The 25443-nt window shown below is 34.5% G+C and overlaps 3 protein-coding genes across 5 annotated transcripts in view; 1 reads left to right on the forward strand and 2 right to left on the reverse strand.

Annotated features, from left to right (window-relative positions):
- Positions 1–16557, reverse strand: part of LOC105452799 — a 119140-nt gene extending 102583 nt beyond the window's left edge. Inside the window, exons 1-2 of one of the 2 annotated variants that reach the window (XM_011694248.1) lie at positions 16183–16557; positions 15451–15488 (exon numbers count right to left, since the gene is read on the reverse strand). Coding sequence is in view for 1 of the 2 variants with exons in the window: in XM_011694229.1 (XP_011692531.1) it covers positions 2970–3051 (82 nt within the window). In the remaining variant the exon portion in view is untranslated. Of the gene's footprint in view, positions 1–2969; positions 3914–15450; positions 15489–16182 lie in introns of those variants that run through there. The other variant, XM_011694229.1, reaches the window with a different exon arrangement.
- Positions 16558–18017: 1460 nt separating this feature from the next.
- Positions 18018–19509, forward strand: LOC105452833 (glutaredoxin-related protein 5, mitochondrial). Its single transcript, XM_011694306.1, has 3 exons — positions 18018–18290; positions 18526–18667; positions 18887–19509. Exons 1-3 carry the CDS (start codon positions 18210–18212, stop codon positions 19081–19083), a joined length of 420 nt encoding a protein of 139 aa, XP_011692608.1. The 5' UTR covers positions 18018–18209; the 3' UTR covers positions 19084–19509.
- A 40-nt stretch (positions 19510–19549) lies between these two features.
- Positions 19550–23028, reverse strand: LOC105452823 (4-coumarate--CoA ligase 2-like). Of its 2 annotated transcripts, none has more exons than XM_011694293.1 (7): positions 22804–23028; positions 21849–22025; positions 21146–21480; positions 20849–20995; positions 20352–20600; positions 20000–20274; positions 19550–19897 (listed from the first exon to the last, which is right to left on the reverse strand). In XM_011694293.1, the coding sequence occupies exons 1-7, from the start codon at positions 23023–23025 to the stop codon at positions 19572–19574; spliced, it is 1731 nt and encodes a 576-aa protein (XP_011692595.1). In that variant the 5' UTR covers positions 23026–23028; the 3' UTR covers positions 19550–19571. The 2 variants fall into 2 exon arrangements, with proteins under 2 accessions (XP_011692595.1, XP_011692585.1); XM_011694283.1 differs by having other exon boundaries at positions 22726–23028.
- Between the last annotated feature and the right edge of the window lie 2415 nt (positions 23029–25443).

Consider the following 25443-nt stretch of genomic DNA (forward strand, 5'->3'; position numbering starts at 1 on the left):
AGAGAGAGAGAGAGAGAGAGAGATTCGCATACAGCGCTGTTAAAACAAAAGAATCGTATATTCATGCGCGCAATACTTTCTCGACGATTATTATTATACTCTGTTGATTTCTTGGGGTGGGCGATCGTTGCAATTTCGAAAGTGCATAGTCCTTCTTTCTTTTTAATACAATTGTATGCTTTGCGTTCGTGTATAATGGTGCAGTAAGTGCAGTAAATATCTATCAGAACTTTTTTTTAATCTTATAATGTAGATCATGTTTTAAAAAAAATAAACCACTTTTTAGATAATTTTTTGAAAATTTTTTTATAACTATATAATTTATGTTTTAATCAAATTAAATAATTATCGGTAATAGTCGAGTATGTAAAACTAACGTCTTATGTTAGTATCAATACTAGTTCTCTACGGTATCTCCATTCAACATGCTAAAAATAAATAATGGGTTCGCTAAGCTCAGGTATTTATTTTTAGATCTCCAGGCAGTGTGTTCATGGTTACTGAAGTACAATTTCGGTTCAATGCTCAAACGCAGATTTTGTCTCACTATTTTCGCGGCTATGTACTATTTACAAAACTATTCAGCGATATAATTAATGAAGTTTGTAAATATATAATCAGATAAGGAAAAAATTTAATTACTATAATGCCTTATAAAAATTTTTCTTTGTAATGTCGAGTTTTAAGTGAATACATAACAATGGGACAGAATGAAAAGTGAGCTAATATTGCCGTTCAAATTTGGCGGAATAAAGATGAAAATACTGATAAAAGTGCTATATTGATCGCATGCCACAATGTGCTTCGGTTGGGGTAAAATGACCCATTTTGATCGCCACTAAATCGAAAATACATACATAGAATCAAGGAATATTACCAATAAGTATTTACTAGCGTTTACGGACATGTAAATTGATGACGTTTGTAGTTACATAAAGTAGCGCAAACGGTTAACTTTCTGTTCTTTTCTCAATCTGATAAGATAAATAATATGTCTAAGAACGATTTAAACGAGAAAAATAAAAACAAAACAAGTTTCAAATTCATCTATATATATTATGATAGACATAATAATAATAATGATGATGGTAATAATACCTAACCTGTGTTTAAAGAAACGAAAGAAAATAGAAAGATTATATCCCAAAATATTCGAAACACTCATCTCATTTTATTTTCAGAAAATTTTAATTACAATACGTACGTGCGTGAACCGAAGGAGATTAAAAGTTGGTATGTTGGGCGAGTACTTGCCGCAGAGAGTTAAAAGCATGGCAGATTATACAGCTAACGAATTCATGATGCCATTGTTTTATTAAGCGTTACATACTTCGTAAAACTTTATAGTCCTAATCTATCTGAGATGCGATGTCTTACAACACGAACAGCAAACGTCGTAATGCAGGAGAATAAACGTCACGCTGATTATGGTCTAAATAGTGTTCGTTTAACTACTATGAAGTAAAAAAAGAAGAAGGAATCATGATAACGTGGCTGTAAACGTACAATCCAGATGTGAGTGATGGAAATGCTCCGAAAAGAAAAGACGAACTCCAGAGTGTGAGCACGAGGCAATCTCATAGTTGCAAGCGTGCGCCACCACCGTCATGTGTAACTCGGTCGAGAATGGGTTTAAATCTAGCTCAACGAAGGGTCCGCTCTTCCCCTAATAGCTAGGTATCTCTCTTGGTTTGACTAACAAGTCACATCGATAACACGGAAAATGCCTAGTATATCGTTTTGAAATTAAATGCAAACAAGAAATACACACACATGTAGGTAAAGATAAAGAAATTTCTGGCGAATGAGCTATGATATAATATTGAGTATTTCTATTTTAAAATGTTGACATGCAGAAAAACTTATTATTGCTGGCTAAAATATTTTAATAGCAGAATCAATTTTGGAAATAAAATTTGTAAAAAATTACAACACACACACACACACACACACACACACACACACACACACACACACACACACACATATACACACACATATATATATATATGATATATATAATACAATATGAGTAAATTCTTTTTTAAGAAAAAAAAAATATATGTATTGCGTATATACATATAACGTAAATCGCAAGGTTATTCTATAATAATTCTAGCACGATACAAGGCTAATGCATAAAATATGAAATTAATCGACGACATCGCATTAGAAATGATTTTGTCATGCTACGTCACTTGAATCGTTTCGTAGAGCGAGCGAGTCTATTTACCCGCGTCATACATCTTGTTTTTGACATTATTAATGCGCAACTATCTCGACCGCAATAAATCAGTTTTTCGTCGCACATCGATGACATCGCCTGCGAATAACGTGCAATTCTCGCGAATGTAAATTTCGATTTACTCTCCTGAGTCATTGATCGCACCTGCTTGCATGCGTCTGTTAATTAATATCGAGTTTTAATCAACACTTCTTTCCTTTTAAATACAACAACTTTAGTTGAAATTAGCAACAATTTCGAAAAACAATAGATACGCATCCTATTTAAAAAACATAAGTTCGTGAGTGGCGTTACGTTATGTATCAATATATTGATAATATCTACCGGAAAGATAAAATATAATAACAGCGACACATAATAATATTCTCTTTAACTCATCGTCTCATCATATAATTAATGATGTTAACGTTACTCGCGTATTTTGACTCCTATTTATATCCTAAGATGTGTGTGTGTGTGTAATATTATTAATGATATATTTAAAAATTTCATCACGATATGTTTAATTTTCGGTGAATTAGAGCAGGTGTAACGCGACGTAATTTCTTCGAATTTGTCCGTCGAAGATAGAGAATCCTGTATAATGTTCTCAAGAGCTACCACCTACTTCGTCGCTGTCAGGTTTAAATTTGGAGCGACGTGACATCGTCTTACCGACCTCTGGGCACCTTCTGAAGAAGGCATAGAAAAGAGAGAAAGAAAATTGCGAAGGTCGTGCGCTCACCCTCGAGCAGGTGCCAGTCGTCATCCAGCGAGGCCAGTGCCTCTGCCTGTGCCTGATTGGCCTGTTGTTCGAAGTCGAGCATTCCGTTGGCGTCCTTCGCTCTCCTCTTCTCACCGTCCCACACCGATATTGCGCCCCGTTGAGTTGGAACTCCACGGCGCCCCCTGGCCACTGTCTTTTTCACTTTTTGCTCACTTTGATTCGATACTTATCCAATAGTATCAAGTTCAAACTCTTCGATCGTCGCGAATCGCGCAAGACATCGATCGGCCGAAAGTGCTTAAGATCAGCGGAAGGAAAATCTCAACGGTCCAGGGATCAGGAATATGTCGCTACTCGGTTATTCGCAACGACTTTCCCTAACAAGAGAGGCTAATACCGCACGAGTGAATCTCTTTTGGCGCGAGGGAGTCGAGCTACTACTCCGATCGCGTGTTTCCCCTTCTCACCTCCCACTCTTTCTGTCTCCCTTTCTCTCGAATATGGCCTCACTCTCCTTTGTTTACACCGGGTTTTCTTATCGGTTCTCAGTTGCTTCCCCACCCTGCGCTATATATCGATATACGCTGGATTTTTTTCTCTCAAATCGACTCGCATACTCGAAAGGTCAACTCACGTCGAGGTCCTTCGAGGACTCGTTCGAGGACCGCTTCCGTTTATATGCGTTTATAGTGCATTCGGTTGTCAGTGCTATCCGAGACAGCACATGAAAGACGCGATTACGTTTACATATATCCAAAGAATAGAGAAAAGCAAAGAAAAAGAGAGAAATAGAGAATAAAAGTTGGTAAGAAAGAGGGACAGGAAAGTTGAATGGCAACGAATAAGTCGAGAGAGAAACAGAGAGGGAGAAAAAGAGAAAGAGAAAGAAATAGAGATAGAGAAAGGGGCGGACAGCGCGACGACAAACGTCGCTTACGTGCATTCGCGGCGGTACTCGAACCGCGACTGATTTCCCCTATCACTCTGTACTCAGCTGCCACCCACGGCCCACGGCACGGCACCCACGATCCTCCCACCTCACGCCACCTGCTCCACCGATGCCGAGCGCCGAGTGCCGAGCCGTGCCGACCTCCCCTCGCCAACGGTCCTACTTTCCGCTTCCCGCTCGTGCTCGCGCTGCTGCCACCCACCCACCCGCCACCCATCTTGCTCGGAGCAACGATGGAACGTCTGACCCGTTCTAACCCTCGTCATTCCCACCCTTCTCCTCTTCTGCGCGCGCGCTTCTACCCTTTCTCGACGCGCTTTCGCCTCTCGCCTCTCTCCATTGCCTATACATATACCACTTCAGTGGACGAAGTGTGTCTCACCCGTGGCAGTGTATACCACATCTACTACCGTTTCCTCCTGCTCCCATCTCACCATCCTCCGTACATCCCCTCAACGGTCCCGGTCGTCTCCTCGTTCTACTAGTTCCTCGAACCTCGAGCATGGTCCACAGCCGTTAATGTAGAGAGAACTCCGCGGAGCACTCGTGAATCCTCTCTTCCACTGTATTTCATGCTACCTTTCTTCCTCAGGCATGAGAGAGAGAGAGAGAGAGAGAGAGAGAACTTGCTCTCGCGCCTCAACCTTCTTCGTTTTGCTTCTCCTCGCTCCTTTGCGCCTTTTTCGATTTTTTTCTGCATTCGATTCTCTTCTCCTGGCTTGAACGTAAAAGCGACAAGGAGTAAACGCGAGAGCTTATTACACGGTCACCTTACACTGAAAATCAGCGTTTGTCAAATCTACTACAGTGTTACATGGGAAAACGTTTCTTTTTACGAATATGAATGAGTTGGATGGTAAACGATCAGTGATCCAAATTGAATCTTATAAATGAACGGTTAAAGCCTAAAGGAGCTCTTTTAAAAATTCATGAAGTGTTTGTATTTATAATTATATATTTTCTATAAATAAAAATTTGCTATTGAAGAATTAATGCAATTGAATATGTTATGATATTTATCACTTTGCAAATATGTGGTATTATATATAGTATATTAAGGTGTATATTATGCATATACATATATATATATATATATATATATATATACCTTTTAATAAGAAAACTATTATAAGATTATAAAATTATTATTGTAATTTTGGTGAAATTTTGATCTTTACTATATTACTTTATTATATTACTAAAAAAAGCTATAACAGTTAAAAGTATAAAAGGTTATATACATTTCTGCATACGAACAATTGGATGATGGACGCGGACATCTGTTTATCAACATTTAGACTTTATCCTTCATCATTTTCGTGCGAAATGATGGTACATACCTATACATACTAGTGCATTGGCGTATACATTAAATCCAGTAAGATTATAATTTTCAATGATACTAAAAAATCTATTACTAAAATTTCATGTTTTTGACGCATTTACATAATACGTATCTACATATACACAAAAATATAAAACAAGTAAAAAATCTTTCCAAGTTATTAAATATTGCTATTTAAGCCCCATAAGTCGCAAACGCACAACACAAACGCAAACGCGGAGAAAAAAAAAGAAAAGAAAGAGAGAAACGTCCGCGTTTGCGTTTGCGTTTTGCGTTTGCGACTTATATGTAGATGGGGTTTTAGATAAACGCGATATTCATTTAACAATCACGATCTGAAATTTTTAACCAAAGTTATTTTTCTTTTACTACATATATCAATGTGTATCATATGTTTGTTAGTATCGATGTGTATTGCGTTTATTTTCCTCGTATCCGTGTTTTTTTTTCAAAAGTTGTGGAGCAGTTTAAACTTCTCGTGGCCAAAACGCGTAACTCCATTTATCGGTAACCCTCGGTTACGAAGTGAGCAAGAGTTGTGCTGTTCCTAAAGCGCACAAGGATAGCGAGGGTGATGCAAAGGGAGCTAAGCGAGTAAGAGATTGGCCATAGAACGGGAAAGGTAGTAGACAAACTACAGATGCGAGAGGATCTCCTGTACAGCTGCTTCCATACGCTCCTCTCTCTCTCTCTCCTCTCTCTCTCTCTCTCTCTCTCTCTCTCTCTCTCTCTCTCTCTCTTGGTATTAACAAACATGCATTTAAGATATCAGAGAAACCAAAAAATACAGAATAACGTAAATGAAAGTTTACTTATAAATTATTTTTTATCAAGTATCATGACACTTGATCAATGATGAAAAATTGTATCATTTTAAAAAGCATCATGCTTAATATAAAAAAATAAAAAAATATAAACTATACATAAACGACTGACTATAAACACATTATGGCATATTCAGTTTAAATTAATATATTTCAATTAAATTAGAATTTGTTAAAATTTATTTGCACCAGAGAAGAATTCGCGATACAGAGTTCGTATAAAATATTTTCAAGAACGTTTTCACGGCACGAGTTGTCCTTTCTCTTGTGTGATCAGTATCTTAAAATATGCGTCATCCCGTAACTTGGAAACAGAAGAAACGTTATACGCATATATGTATATGCAAGGTCAAATCACAAATTGTTATTGAACGTTTTTCTTTGTGAATATTGATAATTAGCGCGTCTTCGCAGGGAGATGAAGTCGTCACATATAAAATCGTAATTTAAAACGTAAATAAAATAATGCTAATCAGAAAGAGAGAATGAGAGAGAGAGAGATTGATTGATTGATTGATATCGTTATTTATTTTGCGCTCTAGGAAAGATTCCTCTCAAGCGCAGAGAGAGAGAGAGAGAGAGAGAGAGATAACATGCGTATATAAACATACGCATTCGCAAGTTTCACAATCGGTCGCTATGTCTTTTTCAAATTATCTTATATTGTCATAGAGTGATATAGCAAGTATGTTTAATCTATGTATACGCATCGTTGAACAATGCGCGAATCGCGTTTCTGAAGAAAAAAAAAAAGAAAAAAGATGCATTCTGCAAGTCCGCAGCTGTCTTGAGATCGCGCGAAGCCTAAAGCGCTCGCGCGACGACTTCCGAAACGCATGTCGCGTGCTCTCGAATACGGCCCTGTCGGCTCGCGCGTGTCGTCATTTGGCCTCATGCTCTCGCCCCCCACTCACCTTTTACCGAGCACACTATCCTCATATCGCCGTTCTACGCCCCGCGAACGATTCCCCGCCGCTGCCGTCTCGCCCCAAGCTCACTCAGTCAGTCGCTTCCGTCTTTGTTCGTCCGTTTCATCGTCGCGTGGCACTCTCTTCCTTCCTCCTTGATTCGCTGTCACATGAGACTTGAGAAGTCTCTCTCATTCTCTTTTCCTCCTTCCTCCTCCACCCCCCGCCCCTCACACACATCTCTCTCCCTCTTTCACCTCCGAAACTCCAGTTCTGCATATGTACACATTTCTTTCGCGCATGTGTTGATCACACAAACTTTTGACTGATGCATGGGCACGCGTCGCCAGACTCACGCGATCACAATCGCTAGATAGATATCAAATGGAATTCGTATATATCTAGACAACGATCGAATGCAAAGAGAATGCATGATTGATGGATTTATTCACGATCAATTCGACTTATGAGGTAAATAACCTTGTATGTAACCTTGTATGTACGATATCATCATACCATGAATATCCTTCATCATAAATTGTAATGAAACAAAAAAATATACTTTGCGGGAACCGCTACCGCGTCTTCTGATACTATTGCCGCACGACAATAATGATTAGATTTTTGAACTGACGAGGTATGATACTAAATGAAATAAAGTGAACCAATAACAGCAGCGTTGATAATAGCTCCGATTTAATAGATAGACTCTCTCTCTCTCTCTCTCTCTCTCTCTCTCTCTCTCTCTCTCTCTCTCTCTGTCTCATCGGTAGATACAGAAATGATCCTTGGTCGATACGATATGGTTTTATTTGTATTCTCATGCATTCCATCGCTTTGTCAGTATCCATAACAGTGGTAAGTCTGTTTTCCCCACTTCGTTGATTCTACTTCGGTTAGCTTCGAGGACCAGTGGCAAGGCTTCCTTCTATGTTTATCTCCGTCGATCTGTCTCTTGCTCCATATATTCTCTCTCTCTTTCTCCCTCTCCTCTCTTCGTCTTTCTGTATGCGCAAACTCTTTCCCATCCCACCTTACACTTGCACGGAGCGCGCGCACTCCATTCCAGATGCTCAGCAGTGGCGACAATCTTCCCCACTCACGACGTCTCGCATACATAATCGAGACAGGTCGACTAAACACCGCACTCTTCATCCAGCCCATAACCGCCAAAATCATTTTATTATTCTTCGTAAATAAGGGTTACTCCGATGCGTTATCTTAACATTCGAATTGATAGAATTATTGCACAATCATTTTGTGTAATAAATCGATCTATCTATACATATAAATTCGTATGTTTACTTAATGTTTGTTTATTTCTAAATTTCAGCTTATTCATATTTTTGAGAGCTTATATATATATATATATATATATATATATATATATATATACACATTTGACATAAAGTAAGAGATTACGGCAACGATGATGGTCACAGACGTCTATATGATTGTGGCGCTGAAAATATTTAACGAGATTATAGCTCATTATTCTTTGCGATTTACAGATACCTCAAAATTAAATGGTCATTTTTCTTCGAATATTGTATATCCGAGACGAATATTTTAGAAGTAAATTGTCAGAATAATGATCACATGTGTATATTATAAATCCTGTAACGTCGTTACTATTGATTGTTGTGATTGAGTGTGTCTACATCATTATTATTCATAAATCTAAACTGTAAAGTATTAAGAGAATTTCAGAAATAAATATAACTTCTCAATATTTAACTCGTGAATATCCATCACTTAGATGCGCGGAGAAATAAGAGTTTACTTGTTTATAAACAACAGGCTTAGAATTATAGTATATACTAGAGACCTTTGAGGTCAGTAAAATCTTAGCATACGACTCATTAATTGATTAACGATTAACTGCATTCAAATTACGTCGAAATATCAATATCATCACGTCGATATCGTTCGATTAGCCGCAAGATGCAATGACAGAAGGTGGTATCGGGTAGTATCGATTGAGGTAAATGTTACTGTATTTACTACACGGTTACTCGAGCATCGGCTATGTCGTGTAAAATCACTAGCCCCGCTCGTAAATGTGGGGTAGAGTTGTTCGGTGTCGACGGCGGAGGGGAACAAAGTACCGTGATGAGGAGGGGGACGACCGTGACGCCGCTGTTGCACGAGCGTGCGGCGTGCACGCTTCTCCTTTCATTTATCGGCACGCGTGACGTCACCGTATGTACGTACGTACGTACGTACTACGTATGTATTGTACATACGTATTTGTAATGTGTCGCACACGACACAACAGTGTCATCCGATAGCATGTGCAACGTTCAAGCATGTGAAGTGTCCCTCCAGGAAGGCAGGAGCCAATAATAAATAAAAAGAAGGAAGATATGTAGTCCAAGTGTGATCGTACATTCTTTCCTAGATGTCCGCTTTATTATTCAAGTATCACGACATTTAAGATCACAAATTTTTTTTAAAGAATTTGGAAAAGTCTGATATCTCATTTTTTTTTAAATAGTACGTACAAAAACAGATGCTGCAATATTATATACTTGTGTATATCATTATACATCGCCGATATATGTATATCATTATACATCTTCATACAACTAATTAAGAGTTTTTAAGCATTAAGTTCTTCGTAGAATTATATCTTTGAATATATAGAATATAGGAAAGCACCTTGACATCATTTTGAAGTAATACATATACCAGCATCTTGCATAAGCTTCTCTCGCATTGTATCTTTCTGGATTATTTTTTGCAGTTCGACTTGTTATTTGCAGCACTGCGTTTGGGTGGCACTTCTTACACAGAAGAGAAGCAACAAATGTTACGCAAACTTGATTATCTCGAGCGTATTTTAGCGCGATCGATAACACAAAGGCTGCCCGCGCGTATGTTGTGTAACGGTAAATTCGCTCGTTACATCGCAATGAATTGTTACTCTCGGAAATGTTTCTTAGTCTTCTATTCTATCCTGAGAATTAATTTAGTCGATTTAAATTAATTATATCATTAGTATAATTTAGAAAGAATATTTCTTTCTCGTAAGATATATATATGTATTAGAAAGATAAATTTTAGGCGTTTATTTTTTAGTATTATTAAAACTCGATATATATCAATAACATTATTTGATATTAATTTATTTGTTAATAATACTTTAGAATGTTATATAATAGTTCATAATACTAAAAGGTAACCGCTTTAATGTAACTGCTATTAATATATTATCTTTTCATGAATTAAATATATTTTGTCTCACTTATGCTCTGAAATCGAATATTGATTTAGATCAGTGTTTTATACTTGTTAGATATAGCTCCATTTCGATGTACTAACAAATCTGCGTTGCTCATAGGGAATCGTTCTAAATTTGTATAAAGTTTGTATGTAATTTTGTATTTTTAACATAAAAAAATCATATTAAAGGATTATATAAAATAAAGAGATAATCAAGAAAAAGAAGTGAACTGATAATAAGAGAAAGTGCTGTTTATTACATAATATTGTGCACCTGTTTTACTTTTTTAACTAAATTTTACATTATAAAGCATCGGCGTAACAAGCGATGATTATAAATTCGAAATAAATAATAATATAGAAATGATATATAACAGATAAGTTTTCTTTATGTTAATTTTAGTTAACTTACTTTACACGTCATTCTTTTAATTATTTTTTTAATATCGTAATGATTATTCTCTTTCTTGTTGTTAGTTGTATGGATTTCAGATTTAAGCAAAATAAAAAAAATATTGTTTCTCTTAATATCTTGACATAAAAACGTATGTAAAAACGTTACTGTAGAAATGCAGAGCCACACAACATTGTAATACTCATGTCACTATCTTTGTATTAAAATTGTATTAGCTTTTTTTTAGCATCCCAGTTTAAAATAGAAAAGTAACCAAGACCAAACAAGCTACAATAAACGACTATGGTACAAACTAAAGCAAACTAGAATGTATCTATCGAAATAATCTCGCGTCATGTATTATGCAAATAAACAAAGGGTAAAATTTCTTTTAAACTGCTTGATTCCACTGAATCATGTCTCCAATTTTTACACATCAAAGCTATGTATAGAGCAATTTAATATAAATTATTCATACAAATCACCCAAATCAAATGATTTAATAATCAAATGATTATTAAATCATTTGGTCAAAATGATATTTTTCTTGGAAAATATAAACAATTTAATATTAATATAATTGATAGAAGTGTAGGAAAATAACATTCGAGGAGAATGTTATGGAAAATATAGAAAACATTAATATGGTGCGTACGTTGCATGAAATAAATATTACAAGCATCTTCGGAACCCTTCCGATATTACATGCCAATTATCTATTACGACGCAATATCGCCGTTGTATAAAAAAAAGAGCCTAGTGTATCTGCGAAGTTTTTCGCTTTGTAACGTGTACCTGTTGCTATTTTCGGACTTTTATTCCGAACCTACCGCAACACCCACCTTTACCCGTCAAACAGGGCGTGACGTTCGCACCGGCAGCGGAAGTTTAAATCTCGTGGGCGTCCGAGGGAATGAGAAGAGACCGCTCGAGTCTCCATAGTGACCATGATTTTATCCTGTGACGTCACAAGTCACGAAGAGCACGTGGCGCAGCAACACCCACGCGAGTTTTTCCGAGTTAACGATTTTTCAGTATTGCGTCATCACCGCACACAGTGTTAGCGCATGCATCTCACTAACGTCATTAAGACGCTTTGATATTTCCAACATGACGTCACTCGTCACGCGCACTTCACACATAATACATCGATTTCTTAAGTGCTTTATATCAACACTACAATGTAGACTATAATAGACGCTGCGTAAATTCTGTCTAGGTTTACATTTGAGGGTTGAGAGAGAGAGAGAGAGAGAGAGATTGTTAACAAATCATGTATTTTCCAGCAAAATATTCATATATATATATATATATATATATGTATAAATCTTTTTACATAAAAATTTCATAAAAATGAAAAATTGAATTAGATCTTGATATTTATTAATGTCATATAAATAAGAGTATATTTCATAAGATGTAATGATAAAGTTAGAAGAAATTTAATATTTGTGTGATTGTATAGGTATTTAAAAAAGTTATTAATCTATGTATTATATGTTTTAAGTACTCTTATTATTTGTGATTTCTCATGTTATTTTAAATCTGTCTTTCTCTCTCTCTCTCTCTCTCTCTCTCTCTCTCTCTCTCTCTCTTTCTGATTGACAAATTCTTTTATCGGTATATTATATCAATTATTCTCTAATAATTATCTTTAATAATTATCAATTATTAAAAGAGAATTTCTAACACTACCACCAATAATCGACGCTATTAATATTATGTATAAGTTTGAAGTCTATCATGATTTATGGTATTTGCTACGATGTCGGTATTCGGGTATTCTATTACCTACTACACGGAGAGGATTTTTTTTTACTCTTTTACTGTATTTTACTACTGTAGAATTTATTGTAGTGCACAGTAAACTTTGCCTAAATACTATATTGTTCCACAATTAAAATAATTTGCAGGGTAAATTAAAAAAAAAATTCTCTTCGTTTTGTGATAACGAATGTACGTAAAACGGACTAACTATCAAATTCTTGGAGGATTTTTCGACTGACATCATCATGAGCAAACGAATGGCAGCACGTGCCACGCGGCAACAGTCTGGCAGCGCGAAGCGTTTTACGATGTATCACGGCATTTTTATGATGCTAAACAGCCTGCGCAAGCCGTCTGCCTCCAAAATCAGTCGCCGACCGAAATTTTACGAGTCGGAATGTATTCCGGAAAACGTAAGTTAGTATAGCGTGGACGCTACCGGCGCCGAATCGATCCGGCGCTATCTTTCTATTAAATACATGTGTGCATATATATTGTATGTATGTACATGCTAACAGACAGAGAGAACCGCTTCTACAAATTTTATTTATGAATTTTGTTAATTAATTCGATATCCAGTGTGCTTAAGAAAAATCTATTGAAAAAGTTTGAACGCTTTCTTTTCAATAATTTTTTTAACTTTCTGTATTAAATATTTTAGTAACTGTCTCACACACATTCGAAAAACGAAATATTTAATATAAATAAAAGATGAAATCTCATCGATAAAAGTGGATAAACATTCACACAGTAAACCATCATTTTCTAACAAGCAGGTATTTCTATCTGCTTATTAGAAAGACTAAAAAAATATTTTTGGAATAATTTTTGAGCAAGGTTTCTGATATTCAACGTATATTTAATGACTAACCAATAGCCAATGTCTGTGTTTATTTGTATATAAAGATATAAATAAGATAAAATTATTTCGGATTCGTATTCGAGGGTATTCACGTGTCGTCACGATCGAGAGATTGTAGGAAAGACGAGAGAAGGAAATATTCTTCATTAGTTTGATGGAATTAACATGTAACTAGTTTCTAACATGGACTGTGAATCGTGAAACTAACATTGATCCAATATTGAATTATATTTGAGATCTCGGCGGCACAAACTAGAGAAAATATGGTATGAACCAGAAACAATTTCTCAATATCTATTTAGCCACTTTTGGAATTTTTATTTTTAAGTAAAATTATTTCCAAATGCTCTACTGATAATTTAACGTTTGAAAAACTGTGTTTCGTATTGTTTGATTCATACGAAATTCGCTTCATACGCGATATGTTTGTAACAACGCGACGCAGCATTGCGTTTCGTGAACATAGCTAGGTCATTGTGATGGAGGTCAAATTCGATATCGGGATGAGCGCGACAGAGCTTAGCTTTACGTACATACGCACGCTATCTTGTCCAAGAGAACGATTTCTCTGTATACGAGGAATACCGTCTGCCTAATCTTCCGATTTTGCGATGAATGTATGTATCGCTGCGATATATCGCGAGCGAGTTCTCGAAAGCGCGATTGTGTATCCGCAAATATAGCGAATAGTCGCATTCGCATGACAACATTGACAACGTGACAGAAATCAGAAATTACACCGAGAAATAAGACTGCATATCGACGACATCTGACAAGTAGTTTAAATACTCGAACGATATAATACTGAGAGACAATACGATGATAACTGATCATCGATTGCGCTTTTTTAATCTTATTTTTATTACATACGCAGGTTAAATTATCTAAAATAATGATCGAATTTAAATACAACATCTAATTTGCCCAGTATCACAAATTTAAGAAAACATAAAAAATTTACATTGTATACCACGAGTTTAGAATGATTTTGATAGTTTAAATTCAATATTTTCTAAGATATTTTCTAAGCGGCAAGATAACTCAAACTTTAGAATAAATTTAATTTTATCGAATAATATATTACTGAAATATCGCGCGACGATATAGTAGCGAACTGTAAAATTAATTATTCGTATCATACATCATTATTCTTATTTGCAATTTTTTTGAGAGTGACAGAAAATCCGATTATCATAACGTAGCATATATAGAAGTATTTTTAAAAAAGGGTTAACTTCGAAACAAACAATATTGGTAACGAGCATTATATACAGTTAAAGTACTCAGTCGACGAAATTGTCATTACATCCTCGCTTCAGTTGTTTCATCATTCAATTCAGATCCCACGTCTATCAACGCGATCAAAGAAATTTTCCCAAAGATTATGATGCTGCACCAGTCAACAGAATATAGTATAGAATAACGCCCGCCGTCATTTACGCGACACTCGTGATTTATTCACGCGATGCATTTAGAACGAGGAAGATGTTCTGTTAGACCAACGATGTTTAGGAAAAGCTATAATAATTTCAGTCGTATATAAAGTTTAGAATTAAGTTATTTAATTCTTCTCGCTAATTGCATCATTATTCTTGGCATTTGTGAGTTGTTTCAATCGTAAGTCGAAAAAACATTCCTAATTACGAATCCGCACATTTATATTAACACCACGCCATGGCGTGCGTTCCCTTTTATATATATGCATGAATGACGCACATGATCATCTTATCCTTGTTATTCATTTGAATGTTAAACAAAGATAAAATGCGATACATCATGTGGATCATGCATAAAACGGAACGCACCTATGATTACTATATGATCCTCAATTATAAGACACTTCCAACGTGCGATTGCACTTTTAGGTATATTAATTGAATAAAGATCAATCGTAGTCAATGTCGCTTAACTTTCAATTAGCTTAAACATCTTGGATTTACAAATAAAATATTTGTCCAAAAAGTATACATAATGGATGCGCACGAGCGATTATCTTGCGTCGATAGGAGGATCTCTGTAGATACGACAGTCGCAATGCGATGTATGATACAAACAATTAATTTTACAGTTCGCTACTATATCGTCGTGCGATATTTTAGTAATATATTTTTCGATAAAATTAAATTTATTCTAAAGTTTGAGTTACCTCATTGTCAGAATTATTCCGTATTTTAATTGCCGCAAAAAGGTAGTACCTTTTGAAATTAAAATATTTTAAGACTCACCAGTCTTCGAGGCGCAGCAGCGGAGTTGTAATATTAATCTGTAAAATATAAATGAATCCAATATTAAAAAGCTGTGTCTCAAAAAATGTATTTCAAAAAATAAATGCTACATGTTAAACTTTCTGTTTGCTTTCTTTTAAATAAAACAATAAAAAGGATTATATTATTTTTAAAGGTAATTCTTTGAGATATTAATTTTTACAATTTGGATAAATAAATCTAATTCTCTCTCTCTCTCTCTCTCTTTCATATTGTCTAAATAATTTTAATCTGTCGTAATATTTTCTAAATATTTTATACTAAGTATATTATATTTTTTCAATTTCTAATAAATATTATTGACATTCTATCAAATATATTTTTTGAGTGTCTCAAAATAAAATCTGAAATACTTCCTACATATTGTATTACACAGATTGATATAAAAATTGAAGCATCACGTAAACAAACAATCAACTTGAATAAGAAAAAGTAAAAAGTATAAATAATACAGATGATATACTATAAAAAAAAAATAATAATACATACGATAAGTTGCAGATCCGATATCGGTATAATCTCAATTTGCAACGCCTATACGGTGCGCAAGAAAGGACATTAATGTCGAACGTCGCGATTCATTTTTTCGGAGAAAGTATAAGACTCATTGCACGCCTATGGTACCCGAATCTGAGCTCACAATCAGTGCAATTACACCGATATGGATCTAACCCTCAATTACAAGATGCTCACCCACGGTTGCCCCGCCGTTGCCTGCGATGCTACCCCGTGCCTGCTCCTCCTCGCTCACTTCGCCGTTGCTCCGAATTCCTGGCACTAATTGTCCAGGAGTGTCCAGGACATGTCTCACACACTGTTCTCACACACACGCAACGCTTCGCGGAGCAGGGTTAGCCGCGGTGTTGTCACCCACGTACCGCTTACCGCTAGCTCACGACACTCTCGCGTTGATCACGCACATCGCTAATCGCGCCTCGTTAAACCGGGATGGACGGAGGAACAACGCGTGCAGGAAATATCGCTCGCGCGAATCGCCCGACCGACGCGTCCATGACGACGAGTAGTAACGTACATACACGAATTCAATATGGAGATGGAAATTCGTAGATCGCGCGGCCAACTTCACGGCGACGCGCGATCGGCGCGATTGAGGGTATCTAGGCTTCGCGCGGCTACCGTCACGGCGACACTGTACCTGTTGCTCTCGCCTTTATTTTCGTCCACTCGAATTTCGAATGATCGTCGAGAAAAATTGGCGTTTGGCGACGATTAACGCCTCGTATCGCGATATGAGCAAATCGCGCGGGTTCAAACCATAAGAGGGAAAATCGAAACGTATGTTAAAATACGCCAAAATACTTCTTCGCGAAGTACGGAGGTCGACGCGGGGGTACGTGCCGCGCCGTTTCATTGTGTCGCCGCGTGAGATATTCGATTTGAGCTTCGGTCTCTGATCGCGTTGTATGTACACGTTTCGCGAAATCGCCGATATATTATAAATCTGTGTCACGCGGTTGACGGACACGCGAAAGACGAGGCGATCGCGACGATACTTACGAATGGAAGGCGACTCTGCGGCACCGTACGACGCAGAGTCAATCCACCCCGCGCCCGCAACATTTTGCTAATGACGTCACCACGCCACCACACGCCACTGCCCCCACCTCATCACTCCACCGTGCCGCGCTAGTCAATTTAGCGACTAATTCGACCACGAATTCGGGCCGCTCGGAAACGCGATCGAGATCCAATGTCGGGAGCATGCAGGACGTATTCTGTGACGTGCGGAATTATTAACCGAGGCATTGATACGTCGCAATTTCCCGGTTTTCGTTACGCGAGTTAATTGATTTTCGACGATTTGGCGATTCACGTGGACGAGTCGTGTTCAAATCGCGGTTTGAAAGAGCGACGTGCAAAGCGACGTCCGAATCCGAGCGTAGCTGACGAGATAGATTTAATTGTCACCTTCCCGCTTCGATCTCCGGCAAGTAAATCGTACTACTCGAGATATCCAAGGTAACTTTATCATTATTATTACACAGTTTATTTTGTACACATAACATGGAATGGCATGTACAATCAACAGATATTGCAACTTCATTAATATCGGCAGCGACTGGCATTAATTCGTCGTATGTATTTACATACGTTTTGCACGCGTTTCGAGAATGCTGTACAGCATTCTAATAATGAAATAATTGAAATTATCGTTTTATTGCGTTAATAAAATGACGCGCATGTTCACATGATAAATTAGTTGCATTATCGACAGTTGTATGTATGTATGTACTGTGCAATGCAAGTGCATGATCATCAGAGTAATCGGCGAATAGATCGCGACTACATGATGATCGAGTGAGTAATTAAATTACTATCTCGCTCTTTGGATGGAAAAATCGAAGATTAATTTTTCCGATGTAATATTGCTTATATCAAATATGTATTATCTTTTTTATAAAAATGTTTTATTTGAATAAATGTAAAGAAATATGTCAACGAACCTTGCCGTCATATCGCATGATGGCGCCACAGGGGGGCCACTCATTCTCTTACACTTGAACAAAAATATAAAACAGCTGATAGCGTGGGGCAGACCGCAGACGGGCAGTGTGTACATAACCTGCTCTCCGATATAACCTTTTTGCGTTGCATGTCGCATTTCACCTTTAAATAAGGTCTAAGCCGTCTAAGTTAGAGGTCTTAAAAGATCTAAGTTAATTGCGAAAGTGTTCTGTAACTATATAATAGATCAAGACATGTTTCGTTTTGGAGCCAAACGTTTGTTTATTAGTAGAAATTTTAGTGCGAAATTTAATGATATCAGCAATCTTGTTAAGGTAAGTGAATATATGATAAAATGTTTGTGCCTATTTTTTTCTTATCTGAGTACTTTCTGACTTGAGACACATGATTTTTGTCTTAAAATAATAGAGGTTAAGGTGTGTAATTCTGTATAAAATCTTTACAGTTTATATAGTAGAGATAAGCACTCAAAAATTGTCAGTAATCCTTTTTTGTCACTCAATGTAACGTTATGTGCAATATCTCTTACTATTACATGGTTTCTTGTAGAAAAATAAGATAGTCGTCTTTATGAAAGGCGTTCCAGAAGAGCCAAGATGTGGGTTCAGCAATGCAGTAGTTCAGATATTACGTGTACACGGCGTTACTTATGATGCTCACGATGTTCTTAAAGATGAGAAACTTAGACAAGGTAAATGATTACAAGTATTTGTTACAAGCTTTCATGTTTATTGAACAATCATTTTTCGAAAAGAGAATGTTCATTTTTATTCACATTTTTAAAAGAGATGTACATTTTAAAATGATTTGTATAAAAAATGTATGGAACTTTTATATATTTCTATAAATTTTCTATTTATTAATTTATTGCTGCTGTCATAATGTTTAAATACTAATATTAATTACTTAGGCATAAAAGACTTTTCTAATTGGCCTACAATACCCCAAGTATTTATAAACGGTGATTTCATGGGCGGCTGTGACATACTCTTAGAAATGCATAAGAATGGTGAGCTTATCGAGGAATTGAAAAAAGCTGGAATTACTAGTGCTCTTTTGGAAAAAGGAGAATCTTCTCAAAGTGATGTCAACAAGTCTAAAGAATAAATTTTGTTTTAATTCTGTAAATAAACAACTATGTTTTGTATGGATAGTAAGATAGTCGTGTTTTGTTCTAAACATTTTTGTTAATTAAATATATGTTTGAGCAAATAACCTGAAATTTAAAATAATAGTACAGAAAAGGAGCTGTAAGGAGTTGGCATGGTAAACAGTGTGCATAAGATTTCAAACTTGTAGTAATATAAATGTGAATAACAACACATAATAACTTTACAAATGTTTCAACTCCGTCTGTTTCGCTATACTGAGAGGATGGCTCAAAACATTTGTAAAGTTATTTATATTACTTGAAACTTTCTAAAATTTGCTGTTTACAGTGTCGACTCCTTATAATCCTTTTTTCGTAATATTTTCGTTAAGTATAATTTTAACTACAAAATGTAATGCAAATATATGAATGTTTATCCAGTATATTTACTCGTAAAGTCCTTGACGTCAATTCGAATGCAAAACTCAATACTTAAAGAATAATGTTAGAGATTTTGAAGTTCTCTTCGAAGAATTTTTCCAGATATATTTTTCGGAATACTTCCTATAACTTGTATATATCCCAATTGTTTGTACTTGGCTACGCGTTCAGCGACAAATTTTTTTAGTTCGTTCTCGTTAATTTTTACTCCCGACTTAGGAACTATAAAAGCTTTTGGAATTTCTCCATAATTATCGTGTGCCACACCAACGACGGCGACGTCTTGTATGTTATCATAATTACGAATTACTTCTTCAAGTTCGGTAGGTGCGACTTGATATCCTTTTACTTTTATCATTTCCTTCAATCGTCCTTTCACGTATAAGAGGCCTGTATTTTACAACATATAATTTACAATCGTGTCATTTCAACATAATTGTCTCATATTTCTATTTTTTCAAATTTTTCGAATGAACTTATCAACTTGCTTACCATCTTCATCGTAATACCCTAAATCACCAGTCTTGTACCAGTCTCCATCTATAGAATCTGCTGTGACTTTGGGATTTTTATAATATCCTTTCATTACTTGCGGGCCTCGTATATATATTTCTCCTACTTCGCGCAGACCTAAATTTCTGCCGAGAGTATCATCTCGCGTGCTTACAATCCTCATCTGTGTATTTGGAATCAAATAGCCGCATGATGCCGGCGATATATTTGCAGTACCGACTGTAGCAAGCGGGGACAGCTCCGACGCACCGTATCTGTAAATGAATTGTAAATGTTCTTATTGTTGTATAGACGTATTTAACGTATGTTATACGTAATTGTGGTCTCTTACGCTTGGATAAAGGTCGCGACATTATTGAAACGACTTTGAAATTTCTCGATGGATTTTTCCCCGAGCGGTGCAGCTGCTGACATTATAAATCTTAGAGATTCAACGTGACGAGACGTTATTCGCTCGTTGTATGCCATCATTTGTACGATCGGTGGTACAGCATGCATTATTGTGCACCGATGATTTTCAAGCAGTTTTGTAAAACCTTCCACGGAGAATTGCGGCAGACACACTAGTTTAGCACCTATTCTATATATATAATTGTGGGATACGTATATACATATGATGAAATTATAACGAATCTCAATGTTTCAAGTATAATATGTAAAAATATGTTCTTTTTTAAATAATTAAAAAACAAGAAGTCAAAAGTCAAACGATTAACATTAATCAATCCTTAACTTAACGTTACATAAATGCGGGCCATATTCAGGCATTCACTTGTCATAGTTATTACACAAACGAGTCATCTAATTAATAAATATATGTTAACATACCGTAAGTAACAATACATGGAAAGTATTAACCCGTACATGTGATATACTGGTAATATTAGTGGAACAATATCCTGATAATGTTTACTCGCTTCTATTCCAGGAAAGAATATCGGATTCTCGCTTTGAAGAATATTTGCAACAATATTCCTGTGAAATATTCTAATTATTTACTATAATATTGTAATAATAGTATATTGAATTTCCGCTGCACTGTTCTCGTGTAGAGACTCATTTATAAGAATTGCATTTTCAATTGCTTCACAAATGTTTAATACGCAATCAGTTTCCGTACTATACCTGTGGGTCATCTCAACGCCTTTAGGCAAACCAGTTGTGCCACTGGAATAAGGCAAGAATACCGCATCTTCGCAACTTATTCCGGTTTTTTGACTATTTGAAAAATCTTCGATGTTATCGCGTATAAGGTCATTTAATTGGATTGTTCCTGAAATTGAACCAGCGCCAGTTCCATCGTTTACGATGACGATTGGTAATTTTATCGTTGAATTTTTTTCAATACTTGCTCTGACATCAGCATATTTAGCCGAAAATGTGAAGATAGCTTGAGCATCCGCGTTATCCAATTGCCTCTTTATCTCATATACTGTGTATACAGGGTTAATCAAAGTTGTCTTAAAAAGAAAACAATTATTATAACAATATAATAATATTATGATTATTATAACAAGCTTATAAAACGATAGATATTTTAATACTTAAAAAAAAAACGAATATCTTATTACGTTTTTTTATTAATCTTAATTTTATTGTGTTTATTAAAATTTTTTACAAAACTATTGTAATTAAGTAACATTATTTAAATACGCTATCATCTATCAATTATATTACTGCAGTTTTTTTTCTGCAAATACAAATTTAAGATGCATTTTTGTGAAACCATCATCTTTTGGATTCATTTAATTGATAGAGATTGTTTAGAGATGGCACTTTACAATTTACAATTTAAACATCCATAGTACGCATGTAATTTTGATCTTACGCGTAAACCAGCTTCATTTGCTGCTAATGCGATGATGGCAAATTCTGGGATATTTGGTAAAATAATAGCGATAGTGTCTCCCGGTAGAAGCTTATTTTTCCTTAAACTCATTGCTAGTTTGCTGCATGCTTTTCTCAATTGACTGTATGTATATGATCTACCAGTATTTGCGCATACCTAAAATTAAAAAATTAATTGATTTAAAAAGTTTTACTTAATTATTTATATTTATTTGATGTTCATGAACGCGGTGAATCTTGTAAGAGCCAACGGAATTGAATCTTAAGTGTAATAAAGTATAATTAAATCACTAAATAGACACAATGTTATCTGTGCTTTGAACAAAAAAAGATTATAATCATTAATCAAGAAATTATCCCATATCGAAGAAACAATTCTGTGTTATTAAATTTGTTATTTGGTTATTAATCTTATGTAGATTCGAGCGAATCGAACAGCAAGTAATTTTCAAAAATGTAACCTACAGCAATTGTAATCATAAAGAGACTATTAACGGTTGTCCTAGAAGCAACGAATTCCCGAGTTTTTTATATTAATATTGGCGATTCTTAGATTGTTTTTCAGATCTCTTTAATTTTTAACATCGGATATTTATTTGACAGAAATTAACAAATAAAATCCAATGGGTTCTCAAGCTTGTTAAGTTTTCCTTTTAATTTTATATGTATGATATTAAAACAAATATTATTGCAATAATATTGAAATAATTATCATTCTTCTTTTTTCATTCGCCAATATTTATAGAAAGAAATAATTTATGTGATTACACACATTCATAATATTGCGAAAAATGCAAATAACGTCCTACATATATTCTTTGTAATTTTATATCTATTATTCCATTTATATTACATACCAGAGCAGTATGATTTGACCATCTTCCGACTTTTTCCCAGATAAAATTGTGTAAGTAAATATTCTCGAAACCACTTACGTCAGGAAATCTGCTACTCACTACATTCTGTGTATCTACTTTTAAATTAACCGCGGTCGTGTAATATCGATGTTTAATAAATTTTCTCAAATGATCTTTTGGCAGTACATTGACAGTACATTCTTTGATGCACTGATTTAGAATATGGGACACTCGCGCGAACAGTGGTAATTGGAGAATCGTCATGACGTGGTACGTGTTGATAAAATAAGAGTTTTGCATGCAAATGTGTTATGCGCACTACGTCTTACTGTTAGCTAGCAACTTATGGTTCACTAACATATAAGCTACGAATACAGTTTCAATTGAATATATATCTACTGTCCCCATTAATTCAAATAATCAAGCGATTACGACAAGGAGTTATCTCATAAATAAACTGAAAAAAATTATTTCGTTCTCTTCGACTTCTTTCTATAATTTATTTTTTATTTATTTCTCATAAAATGCTTTTATAATTCATAAAAATTCTTTTGGATTTAAAATCTTAAGCGAAATTTTTTCTTCACATTTTTTCAATCAATAGAAAAGAGAAAATCAAATTTTCCTTTATACATATATGTGTTTTAATAAACGAGTAATATATGTACATATTCGTGTATATGTACATATCATGTATGTACATGTATGTACCATATCATTATTTTATATCTTCCTCAAGATATAAGACAGCTTTAAAAAAATATTTTTAAACTGATTTGGAAAGTTTGAATATGACAACAATAAAAAGAATTTGTGTTATAGTTTAATTTGATATATAAAGACTAAATGACGAGTTTATCCAAATATTTTATTCCGGCCAATCATCCTCGTATAATAAAAATATTAAAAGTAATTTAAAATTTATATAAAATAATATATTAATATTAACAGTAATTAAGAGAATATAACCAGGAAATTTTATCAATTAATTTATTATTTAATAATTAGAGAGATATTTTTTAGAAAGAATGGTTCATATCAAAAAGAAACAGACAGATTCGATAAAAAAAAAGTCTCTTTTGATAACGTACAATATTTTACGCATTTGGTATTTTAAATTTAGAATTATGATTTAATTATAATTTAATTTGTGATATTTCTTCAGCTTTAGTTTAGAATTGTATTTCAAGACCAACAGGGAACGCGCAGTTTGCATGAATTGAAAATTGTAAAATTTACACGAAAATATTATTTAGGCACCGAAATTTACTTTAACCCAACAAGATCAGTTTTCGTTTATTTGTATTAAAGTCAGCAATTAAGTCAATGATAAGATAAATTAGTTTACATAAATGTGCGATTATTTTAGTTTATCAAAGTTTTATTGCATTTTGAAGTAGTCATGCTTATAGAAATACATTTTTTTTATATTTATATTTAAATTTTGACAAAGAACAAAATATATCTTTATATAGATATATAGTTATTACATGCATTGTGATATGATTTTTTCACAAACTGGACACAAATTGTTTAATATAAAAGATTTGTCATGTTTTAGAACTTCATAATAAAACCATTATTCCAATTTACATTGATAAAAAATAGCCACAACAAATTATTAAAAATTTTAAAAGCACATATTTTACATATGCAAATAATATATATATATATATATATATATAAATATATGAATAAATAATATATATACAATATATATATAATATATATATAATGAATAAATAATAATATAATATTAATAAATAACGGCAATAAATAAATAATTAAAATTAACAATATATAAAATTTGGTCAAAATAAATAGTTAAAATTAACGATGTAAAACTTGGTCACAATTTAAAATAAGATAAAAGATAAAACTATATAAGTAATTTTATTATAATTAGTAATTATTCGCTCGGACTTTGACGAGTACAGTCGCTATGATAGTTTTATCTTTTCTCTTATTTTAAATTGTGACCAAGTTTTACATCGTTAATTTTAACTATTTATTTTGATCAAGTTTTATGCATTGTTAACTTTAATTATTTATTTATTGCCGTTATTTATTAATTGTATCGTTGCCAAGATGCAAAGTGTGTGTTTTATTACGTTCGAGGACATACAGCTAGACCATGCAGCCCTTCAACTGCACGGACAGCTATTGGAGGTACCTATAACTGCTTCCTCACTCACTAGACGTGGAAGAACACACGCGTTAAGAAACTAAGAGCGAGAGTTTAATGTAATTTTGTAATTCGTTATTGAAGATGGCTAAGAAAGATAGTTGAAACGTCTTAGAATAACGCAAATTTCATATAAATTAAATATTGCATACCAATAACCACGCTGATTCCCATCTGCCTTACTTACATATTTTTAATTTGGGGAATCTTGTTAGGTTTTTATTGTTTACATTATTAACTCCTCGATACATACAATTGTTAAAATATACAATAATAGGAATGTATCATAGAAAAATAATAGCGTTTTATTTTGTTTTGACGATGTCAAAACAGAGCAGTTTGTGTTAATATAGTGAGAAGTTTTATACAATGCGTATAGTTTGAAATAAAAGCACAGCAAAGGCTAATTGTTTTCTCCTAATTAGATTAAAGATGGAAAAACAACCGAGTATTTCTTCGTTATCGCAAAGAAGTGTGTCATCGCGAATATGGTTCGATTGCGATATAACTCTCCAATTGGACTAAAGAATAAT

This window comes from Wasmannia auropunctata, unplaced genomic scaffold, assembly GCF_000956235.1.
Source record: "Wasmannia auropunctata unplaced genomic scaffold, wasmannia.A_1.0 LD336106.1, whole genome shotgun sequence".
Lineage (NCBI taxonomy): Eukaryota > Metazoa > Arthropoda > Insecta > Hymenoptera > Formicidae > Wasmannia > Wasmannia auropunctata.

Coding starts and splice junctions, on each gene's coding strand:
- LOC105452833 (XM_011694306.1), top strand. CDS start 18,210: ATGTTTCGTTTTGGAGCCAAACGTTTGTTTATTAGTAGAAATTTTAGT. Junction 18,291..18,525: donor ATATCAGCAATCTTGTTAAG/GTAAGTGAATAT, acceptor GGTTTCTTGTAG/AAAAATAAGATAGTCGTCTT. Junction 18,668..18,886: donor AGATGAGAAACTTAGACAAG/GTAAATGATTAC, acceptor TTAATTACTTAG/GCATAAAAGACTTTTCTAAT.
- LOC105452823 (XM_011694283.1), bottom strand. CDS start 23,025: ATGCAAAACTCTTATTTTATCAACACGTACCACGTCATGACGATTCTC. Junction 20,996..21,145: donor GGCGTTGAGATGACCCACAG/GTATAGTACGGA, acceptor AATATTTCACAG/GAATATTGTTGCAAATATTC. Junction 20,601..20,848: donor TCCATGTATTGTTACTTACG/GTATGTTAACAT, acceptor TTATATATATAG/AATAGGTGCTAAACTAGTGT.